We start from the raw sequence: 10,673 nt of genomic DNA, 5'->3' as shown, positions 1-10,673 counted from the left end.
GCGGGGGGGGGGGGGAAGAGAGAGGGAGAGAGAAGAATCCCAAGTGGACTCCATGTTTGTTGTCAGTGCAGAGCCCAACATGGGGCTCAACCCCATGGAATGGGAGATAATGACCAGAGCCAAAACCAAGAGTCAGACACACAACTAACTGGGCCACCCAGGCACCCCAATACTTCCAGATTTTAAAATATACTACAAAGCTATAGTAATCAAGACCATGTCATACTAGCATAAGGATAAACTTACAAATCAATGAGGTAGAATTGAGAATCTGTAAGTCTTTGTGTTTACTCTTAATAAATTTTTTTTTTTTTTTTTTTTTTTTTTTTGACATGGGCACTGAAAGATTTCAGTGGGGAAAAACAGTCTTTTCAACAAATGGTGCTGGGACAACTAGATGACTGTATATGATATATTGAGGTTGGGTCCCATCTTCACACCATACACAGAAATTAGAATGTGTGTGTGAAAGACTTAAATATAAGAGCTAAAACTATAAAACAGAAGAAAACTCAGGCATAAATCTTTGTGACCTTGGATTAGACCACAGTTCCTGACATGTGACACCAAAAGCACATGCAACAAAAGAAAATCTGTTAGTTTGACTCATCAAAATGAAAACTATTAGAAAAAAATTTAAAACTATTGTGCATCAAAGGACACCATCAAGGGAGTGAAAAGACAACACATGGAATAGGGGAAAATATTTGCAAATCATTTATCTGATAAGGGACTGGTATCCAGAGTATATAAAGAATCCCGTCAACTCTAACAAAAAAAACCTAATTCAAAGAAAAAAAAAGGTAAAGGACTTGAATAGACATTTCTCCAGAGAAGATACACAAATGGCCAAGAAGTACATGAAAAGCTCCTCAGCATCATTAGTCAGAGGGAAATGGAAACCAAAACCGCAGTGAGATACCACTTCACACTCATGATGACTGGAGACATTGGGACCTCTTGCTTTGCTGGATGGAATGTGAAGTGGTGCAGTCACTGTGGAAGACTGTGATGATTCCTCAAAAAATTAAACAGTTACCAAATGTCGACAAAAGCTTGTACATAAGTATTCATAGCATTATTCATAATAGCCCAAAGTAGAAATAATCCAAATGTTTATCAGTTGATGGATGGATAGAGAAAAAGTGGTATCTCCATACAGTGAAATATTATTTGGCCATATAAAAAAATGAAATAACTGAAACATGCTATAACACAGATGAGCCTATAGAAAGAGTGTATTAGTTTCCTGTAGCTGCTGTAACTAATTACCAGACTTTGGAGACTCCAGTCTCTGGGCTGTTGGCTTTGGCCTCTTGGCCTAAAACTCTGCCCTTGTGGTCATCTTTCCTTTTCTTAAGGAATAGCACATGTTTGCAGCTGAGTGATTTTATCAGGCTGTTTTCTGCCTGTAGAATTTTGGGAGTCTGACACCCTTCTTTGATTTCTTCTAGTCTCTCTCCTTTTCAGGCCAACCTGGCACTGTTTTTGCTGGTGTAACACTCAAATGCCTTCGTGGGTCTCCTGTGTGTGTGACAGGATTCACCCCATTAGACCAGGGATTTCTCCACCGGTCTTTCCTGTGTGATTTCTTCCCTGGCCTTGGCTTCTGTGAGATAATTGAGGGGATTCGTGAATCCTGTGCCCAGTCTCCTTGGCACTAGCAAAATTTGTGTCAAGCCACACCCTTGGCCTTTTCTCCAGAGCACACCTTCCTAACAGTGAATCTCCTCATTTTAGCAATTTGGGTAGCCTGGGAGTTTCTCAAACCACCAAGTCCAGGTTCCATTTTGCTTGATAGTTCTTCCCTCAGTTTCTGTCTCTTCTCGCATTTTACTCTGAGCAGCAAGAAGAAAGCAGGCCAGACCTTCAACATTTTGCTTGGAAGTCTTCTCAGCCGAATATCCAAATTTGTTGCTTACAAGTTCTGCCTTCCCCACAAGTAGGATACAGCTAAACTTCCTGTCACTAGCTAACAAGGATTCTCTGTTTCTCATTTCCTCTGAGCCCTCCCCAGAAACATCTTTCACATTCATCTACCAACATACTATTTTTGATGATAACGTGTCTTCTCCAAGATGATACAGAGCTTTCTCTGCCAGGTTCCTCACTTCCTTGTGAATCCTAAGTGGCAGAGTCATTGGCGTGCGTGTTTGCCTGACTCACTCTTTTTTACCCCATATTTCTTATAAACGGAGTATTAGATGGAAAGAGCCCAGGGTGCAGTGATTTCATTAGCAAGAATATGTCCGAGGTGGTGCCATGTATTTGTATTTCCCCACGAGACGACAGCTGGTCAGGAGTTCAGAGAGTGACAGCCTGACTCTTCTCCTAAAAGTTCCCTATCCACTTATCACCTCATGTTCCACCATTTAATTGGGTATTGCAAAGTGGTAATTGTCCTTAATTCTGGCTTTCCTTACACATTTATTACAAGGAATTTTGCTGCAAAGAAGGGTTTTCTTTCATCAACCAGGGATCCTTGGTTGCTTGAAACACAGCCAATTCTGAACCCCTCAGGGATGCTTTCTAGTCCATTGTCCCTTTGTAACCCAAGGACTTGCTACCCTTGGTTTCCCCCCCACCCTGCCAGGGGAGGTGATCAATAGGGCTTGGGAATGAGAATGAGGGTAGATTCTCTTCCTGTGACTATTAGGAACTTGGGGCTGTGCATTTCGTGTATTTCAGTCCATTGCAGTGGTTCATTTTGATGCTTCTGTGTTCCCTTCCTCATGGAGGGGCAGCCCCCAAGCTCCCTCCTGTCCCTCTTAGGGCCCCTTATCATGACTTCTTTCATCTTTTGCAGCTTACTTGCGTCTTGGTCCTGGAATGGGCCGTTCCTCTATGGAGCCCTGGTTCCTTTTTGAGGCTGAAATGGTATTTAGAGCATGCCGTGTGGGCACTGGTGCTGATGGCTTCTGCACCTATTTGCGAAGAGAGCTAAGAAGTAATATATTTTTGTGATAACAGCGACAACCTCAAAAACCCCGTAATTTCACACTGATATTTCCCATTCCAGTTTAACCTTACAGGGTTTTACTTTCGTTTTAAACATGTATCTTTTCTCTTAATGTGAATATCTTGGCTTCTAATATTAGCATAATTACTTGCTTTACTCTAAAATACTTTTGGGGGCGCCTGGCTGGTTCAGTCGGAGGAGCATGCAACTCTTGATCTCGGGGTTGTGAGTTCGAGCCCCATGTTTGGGGTGTAGAGATTACTAAAAAAGTTTTAAAACTTCAAGATAAAATAAAATACCTTTGGAATAAACAGACTAATATTACCACTAATATTGGTAACATAATAACAAAATGTGGAATGAAGTTTAAGATTTCTTTGCAGCTCTGTTTGCCCTTAAAATGTATCCCTTACACTAAGGACATGCAGTTTTTTGTTTTGTTTGCTTTTTCTTTTTTAAAATGAGCTCTCAAAGGGTTCTTTTCACTGTATGATTTTGACACCATCTTGATAGTTAACTCATATGTTTCAGTTTATTTTGAATTTTTAGGAATTGTACTTTTTCTTTTGGTTCGGTATTATCTTCAATTTGATTTTTTTTTTTTTTAATGTACATGCTTCCAATGTGAAAACCATATAACAAGGTGTGAAGTCTCATTTCCAGCCCAATCCCTGATACCTCTGGGAGTAACTGTTAATCTTCGATTTTGGTTTATCCTTCTAACATTTCTTTTTGCAGATACAAGCATACGTATGTATTCAGATTCCCCATGTCTTATACAAAAGGTAGTGTATAGCGTGTAGTGTGTGGTGTCTAGAATTTTATATGGAGCCTGTGTGTGTCCCTGCTCCTGCTGCTCCCTCCATATCCCTGTTGGGGAGACATCTTTTACCCTTGTTGTTTGGGCCTTCATGCTAGACTTGCATGGGTCAAGCTGGGGTTTGAACTGTATAAAGCTTTTCTCCCCACATTTCTATCTTCTCATTGGCAAACCGGACACCACGCACCTGCCTCAGTAGGTGGTTGGAAGAATTAAAAGCATTGATATATGTAAAGGTTTAGAGCTGTGCCTGGCACCACGTAAATGCCAGGGTATTAGCTGTTACTGCCTTGGTCTGGTAATACCCAACCTCACGTGCAGCCCTGACACTTAGATTTTTGATGTTGAGTGGGACAGATCATAAAGACTGAGCGAATGCAAGGGACCTCACACGCTCTTCAGCCCTTTCTCTGTAACAGTCCTGGAGAGGTGGGGTGCTTTGGAGCAGAAGGGAGTAGTAGAATCTGAGAATTCTCACGCCGGGGAAGGTCAGTCAGCACCTATGACTTAGGAGCCATGGGAGTAAAATAGCCCACCCTGGGGGACGTGAGCGGTGCAGTCTCAGACCCCAGGGTCTACTGAGGGAGGAACACTGGCAGCAGATGTGCAGCGCTCCACTCCTAGTGGTTCCTGGGTGGCCTGGCTTTGCGAGAAATTTGGAGATGTATTTAACCTGCAAGAAAATCTCTTGGCAGCCGTGTGACTGCTTTCTGTGCCCATGTCTACTGTCAGGTGGCCAGATCTGCGCCCCAGGCCTTCTCGGGCTGGTCTAGTCTGGTCCCCAGAGCCTCCACTCTACTCACTTGGCAGTGGGGTGGCCTTAGCCAGGAGCAGACCACTCTGGCCATCCAGCTCTGGGCCAGGGACTGCAGTAGGGCTTTGAGTACCCAATCCTGGTTCTGTATTCAAGGCTTTGGGGACATGCTCCTGAGCCCCATTTTTATTGTATCTTGTGTCTGAGTAAAGTATCTAGTTGCCTTTTCAACCTGCTTCCTCATTTTATCTTTTCTTTTTTAATACTTATTTTTGAGAGAAAGAGTGAGAGTGCATACAGGTGGGGGAAGGGCGGGGAGAGAGGGGAGACAGGATCTGAAGTGGGCTCTGTGTGGGCAGCTTCAGCACTGACGGCAACGAGCCCAATGCAGGACTCGAACTCACAAACTGCGAGACCGTGACCAGAGCCAAAGTTGGACATTCAGCCGATTGAGCCACACAGTCACCCTTCGTTTTATCTTTTATGGAAATAGAGAAAACTCAGCAAGTTCTTTTAAGGTATCCCCAATTTAACAGATGGCCCAAGGCCCTAAAAAGATGTCAGACATTGACCTGGCAACCTCCCAATTTTTGTCCCCTTGTACTTGGCCGCCTTACTTCCTGAGCTTCCTTCGGGCCTGCCACCTCCTTGCTCCCTGCTCACCACACTGCTGTCCTTCAAGGACCGGGTGATCCATAGGCAGGAGTTCCCGGCTCTACCCTTTACCCTCAGCATATTGTCTTTCCTACTGGAAATTGGTGGGAGTTGGAAATTGGGAATGTTGACAACACCCGCTAAATGTCCCTATGCTCCAGGAGAGGCTCACTGTCCCTCTCTTTGTACCTGCCCCCCTTTGCACGTTCTTATCCCAACTTTGCCTTTCCCCCAGGCCTTTTCCCCTCATGTTTGCCTCTGCTGATTCCCCTGGCCAAAAAAGAGTGGTGGGGTGAAGTTTGGGGGTGAGTTGAGGAGTAATGAAGATTTAGAAAGTGTGCTTATATTTTTTCATTCACCTGAGACCACTTTGCCCCAAAGGTGTTCTTAAGACAGTGGGTTTACTCTTGTGCCTGAGTTCACTGGCATGTGTTCCCAGGGTAGTACCTCCACAATGTGCTGCGCGCAGCTGGGTTCCGGGTTGTGTGGGTGTCATCCCATCAGCCTGCTGTCTAGTGGCCTCTCTGTGTCACAGTGACTTAGGAGGGTCGTGTAAGCAGGATGGAGAATGAAGGCTTTGCCTTATTGGGGCTGCCTTGCCAGAGGAACGGGCATTTCAAGGTGGGGAAGGATGGTACAGCTTCGCTGAAATAAGAATTTAACTCAGACATTCCTTTGTTGACCACAGGACAAACTCACAGTAGTGATTTCCCCAAAACACCTGGGAGCGAGTGTCCTTAGTCGCAAAGAGGTCAATCAGTAGAAGGCAGGCTCTGCTGTGCAGTTCCAGAAACCCGGCAGCTGGGAAAAAGCGGGCCCTCGGCAGTGGCCTTCACCTGCCACCCTTGAGTGGCACTGTGCCTTCTCCCTTGCCTGTGCAGTAAATTCAGATTAACACAGCTTCTCTGAAAAGTGCAGCCAGGGGCGCACAGCCAGATTTGCATGCAAGCACGTCAACAGTGAAAGAGCAACAGGCCGGGTATTAAAAGCGAAAGTACTTGGATACAAATAGTGCAAAGACAAAAGCGGCCTGCCTATGTGGACTGCTGATGTGCCTTGTGACCTCAAGCTGGCCCCTCATCCCCTCTGGACTTGCCGTCCCCCCTGTGAGAGGAGGGGCGCCTAAGCTGGCTGGCCATCCTCTCCGTTGAGCCTTTGCAGCAGAGTGGAAGGAGCAGTGGTTTGACGCCTCTCGGTATCCCTCTTGGCTTTTTCTTTGTGCTTTTTGTTGGCCTGCCATAGCTGAGCATTGTCAGCTCTTCTCTGAGAGATGGATTCCAGAGGAGGCCGAGCCAGGCGAGCCGGCAGCCTTTCAGGAAGAACTCTCAACTCAGTGACACAGCAGTGCAGGGGGTGGGAAGGGGCGTCACATGACTTCACTTCTTCACCTGGGATTAAACTGCTTCCTGTTTTTTGCTTTTAGGACGAATACCTTTCTCTCGTGGCCAGGCTTATTATCCATTTTCGAGACATTCGTAAGTAAAATTTTACATTTCTGGGTGGTTTTGATTGCCAGGAGAGGCTGGCCCTTTCCTGGGGTGGTGGGGGCTTTCTTGGCCGCAGTGCCTGAGGCAGAATGCCTGTGTAAAAAGCTCCTGCTTTCTGGGAAGTTCGACATTGCTTTGCATTTGATTCCGTCTCCCATCCTCTTCAGAGCTTCAACCTCAAAAATGCTGATTTTGGCGTAATGGAAATGTTAGCCTCCAAGTGGTCTGGACTGCTATTTTTGCTTGTCCATTTAATCTTCTTTTTCAAAAGACTGTGGCTTTTGTCTCTAGGCAGTTCTTAAAGAAGCCAGGTTTACCCTGGAAAAGAAACTTCCTTCCCTAGGAGTTGGCTTTATTGGCCCATGGGGGTCTGACCCAAATGTGTGTTCCTGTCAGGCTGGAACTTCATAAGTCTTGCCTCTGGCTCCCTGCCCTGGTGAGGGTCACCTGGTGCCTGCTGCCTTCCACCCACTCTGCTTCCCTGGGTCCTGCTAGGGTCCTGTCAGCCCAGCCTGGCATCAGCCATGGCTCTTTAAAAGTGTGTGTCCTTGCAGACTGGGCTCAGGGGTCTTGGTGGTCTTTTGTGTGTTATGCTTAAGCATGGAGGACAGTTACTGTTCCTGGATGGTCACCGTATCTAAAGTCTCTAAAGGAAACCAGGCTGGTTCAGTGCTCTGAGGTTTCAGCCAGCAGCGCCTCCTACCTGCCTGCAGTTGTGTGACCACAGGAGATGGGCTCCTCTTGACACAGCTTGTCTTTGCAGCACACAGTTGGCGCGTCTAGTGGCTTCTCTTCGTGCTTGTAGAGGTGGCTATGGTGTTAGTAATCTCAGAAAAAAGGAGATGTTGTGAACCCCAGAGCCCCTGTGTGGCCCATAGATTTTGCTTCTTTCCACACTTTTTCCCAGAATGGCCGGCCAGATGAACTTCACTTGATTCCACTTTCTTTGCTGTGTTTGGGAAGGCCCTATGTTGTTTAGAACGAGCTGTTGGAACCAGAAGCCTGGGGAATGAGCAGTCTGGATGAGATGCCTTGGTCTGTCCTGGCAAGCGGCTCTGCTTGTCGGGACTGGGCTGGCCTGGCCTGTTTGGGAGGCAGCCTGGCGTAGCAGCACACAGCCCTGGGGCCAGGCGTGTCCCTGGCCCACTCGCCGGCTCCTGCCTCACCCAGAGAGGGTAGCCCTGTTGCAGTGCTTGCCCCCTGGTGCTAGGGCCAGCTAGGTGGGGCTTTTAGCCAGCCTTGGCCAGACACAGTTTCCTCATAGTAGAAAGTGGAGATGCTGCCTCCTCATCAGGGCAGGCTGAAAAAGGAGGTGTTGTGGAGGTCTGGTCACCATTCTGGGCCCATTGTGGATCCCTACAGTTCTTGTGTTTGTTGTTCAGGGCCCCAGCTGAGACCCTGATCCCGGGAAGGATGGAGGGCCAGAGTAGGCCCAGGGCAAGCTTCTACTGGGGGCGGGGGGGAGGGTGGAGGACAGTTCTCTGAGGCCCCAGGTTGACCATGGGCAGTTCTGTACCTTCTTCCCTCAGACCCCCTTGAGTGTCAGCTCTGCCTGGAGTGGATACAGACATGCACACACAAACACACATGTGCTCTGAGGTATCTTATCTTCTGTTTAGTTTCAGCAAATGACCTCTGGGCAAATGCCTACAAAGCTGGCTTACTGTGGAAATATGTGGTTATATAAAATTTTGTTTACTTTGTTTTTTGTTTTTGTTTTCTTAAATACAGATAACAAAAAATCTCAAGCTTCCGTCAGTGGTAAGAGTTTTTTTTTGTTTGAATTAAAGTTTTATCCCAACCTTGGGTTTGGGGGAGCAAGAATGCAGTTGTGGATGCTGCGTGGGTCTGGGTTAAGCTGTTATGAGAGGAGAAAATTCACAGAAAGAACTCTGGCTGGCCGTGAGAACTTTGAGCCACGCCCGCCCCTCCTCCATGCTTCCTCTTCCTGGCAGACTGCAGTCAGATGAGACCTCCCCATCCCATGTCACTCAAATACTGTTTTTGTCCAGCAAAAAGATGTTTAAAAACTCACACAATAATGGACACATTATCTAAAATGTTGAGCTCTCTGGAAGAAAACTATTATGGTATATCTAGTATAATAATCGGTAGTATATTTTTTAGAGAATAGCTATGAATTCACTTCCTTAAGTTACAAAGTTTCATGGGAACTGTATTGCTTCAGCCCTGGTCTTGCTGACTGAGCTGCCAGTGAAGGGGTTTAGCGAATCCATGATGGCCGACGGAGCTCTGATCTGTCACAAAGGGAGCCAGCCTGGCATGCTATTTGTCTTACTGCAGGCAGTACAGCTGTAAATGCTGGGTGCCCATGCTTGCCTCAGCCAAGCTGGCTGCACCTGTCTGTGTGGGCCCTGTTTCCCTGCTAGGCTACCCCTCCTGGCATGTGCAGTGATTCTCAGCCACCCAGGGCTAGATGGGATGAAGACCCACAGGCCACAGGCCAGGAGAATGTCTAAGTTCTTGGCATCAGAGTATAGGGTTCTTTAGCATTCAGTTCTGCGCAGGCTGACCTGGCTGGGGCATACCTGTCTGTAGGTAGTTGTTTGCTGTGAGTCTATATTGTTCTGACAAGAGCCCTGGGCTCCTTGTTCCAGGTCATAGCATTGCTCACTGAGCTGAGTCCCCTGCCTACTGGCAAGCATCACTGTGCCTGGTGGCACTCTGTGGATTCTTCCTGCACACCTCCCTCACACCTTAGCTTGTTTTAGTGTGGTGTCCTGAGAACTCCTTAGTGGGGTTTCTGCACAGACTTAGTAGAGGTGGGCTTCTGGTGTGCAAGAAGACTTGTAATCTCCCTGGGAGAACATCTGTCTGTGCCCCCCTCAGTTCTCTGGCCCCCAGGCTCGCTCTTACTGTGAAGAAGGGCCTGCTGTCCTTTGCTGTCTTTGGAGTTCCCAGCTGTGTCTCACCCAGCGTAGGGGTATACAGCCAGGAGGGGTGGGGACTGCTATATACCTTAAGGGGCTTGTTTATGCCTCAACGATAGGACCCTGGCACAAGCCAGGCTAGGGTTTGAGATGTGCTCCCTGTTCAAGAGCAGTGACAGAGATACTGACATTTTGGCCCCTCCGCGGTTGGAGGCCTAGAGGCTCCCAGGACTCTGGCCTTTCACTGCTTGGGCCTTTGAGGGAGTTGTGCCTGGAGGTGGGAGGAAGTGTGTGCTCTGTGAGGCCTCATAACCTTCGGAGACTTGCGTTTCAGCAGGCACTTGGCTGAGACGCTGTGCCCTTCTGTTCCCACAGACCCTATGAATGCACTACAGAGCCTGACTGGTGGGCCTGCTGCGGGAGCAGCTGGAATCGGCATGCCTTCTCGGGGCCCAGGACAATCCCTGGGCGGGATGGGTGGCCTTGGCACCATGGGGCAGCCGATGCCCCTCTCAGGGCAGCCGCCCCCTGGCACCTCGGGGATGGCCCCCCACGGCATGGCTGTTGTGTCTACAGCAGCTCCACAGAGTGAGTACTGTGCTTCTCAGAGAATCTGCCACCTTCTTTGCAGGCGATGTACATTTTTATCCCTTTGCTTAGGATGGTATTGAGGAAAGAGTGGAGAAACTCCCCAAGTAGCTGTCTTTTTATCTTTGTTGTGTATGGAGAGAAAAAGTTCCAAAACTTTTTCAGACTATCAAAAGGGTTAAGTGACACTGAGGCCCTCCTCCTACCCCTGGGCAGGAGTGGAGGACTCAGAAGAGGTCGGGGTGGTCTGGGACTCCATCCGGGGGGATTGTGTTTTGTAGCTGAAATAGACACAGTTATGTCTCAGGCTGTTCTCAGCCACAAAGTGGTGCTTTCGGCACCCCACAACCCCCAGAAGACCTCCATCTCAAGAGCCATCCCTTCCAGTGTTGCCCTTGCCCTCCTTCCCTGAAGGATGTGCCTTGCCCTCCTGGCGCTTCTCTACAGAACACAGCCCCTTGTCCCCTCCATGCAGCTACTCCAGCTGGGAATGGGTGCGTAGCACGGGTCTCCCTCCTCT

The 10,673-nt window shown here is 47.9% G+C and overlaps 1 protein-coding gene across 4 annotated transcripts in view; it reads left to right on the top strand.

Annotated features, from left to right (window-relative positions):
• Positions 1–10,673, top strand: part of MED15 (mediator complex subunit 15) — a 65,811-nt gene that overhangs the window by 30,798 nt on the left and 24,340 nt on the right. For 3 of the 4 annotated variants that reach the window (XM_040465111.1, XM_040465109.1, XM_040465113.1), the window contains 3 exons: positions 6,611–6,662; positions 8,406–8,435; positions 9,941–10,153. In XM_040465111.1, coding sequence (XP_040321045.1) covers positions 6,611–6,662; positions 8,406–8,435; positions 9,941–10,153 — 295 coding nt within the window. Of the gene's footprint in view, positions 1–6,197; positions 6,383–6,610; positions 6,663–8,405; positions 8,436–9,940; positions 10,154–10,673 lie in introns of those variants that run through there. The other variant, XM_040465112.1, reaches the window with a different exon arrangement.

This window comes from Herpailurus yagouaroundi, unplaced genomic scaffold (assembly GCF_014898765.1).
Source record: "Herpailurus yagouaroundi ecotype Mexico unplaced genomic scaffold, PumYag 545, whole genome shotgun sequence".
NCBI classification, from domain to species: domain Eukaryota; kingdom Metazoa; phylum Chordata; class Mammalia; order Carnivora; family Felidae; genus Herpailurus; species Herpailurus yagouaroundi.
Note: the sequence above shows the minus strand (reverse complement) of the source record. Positions and strands in the feature narration are given on the sequence as shown.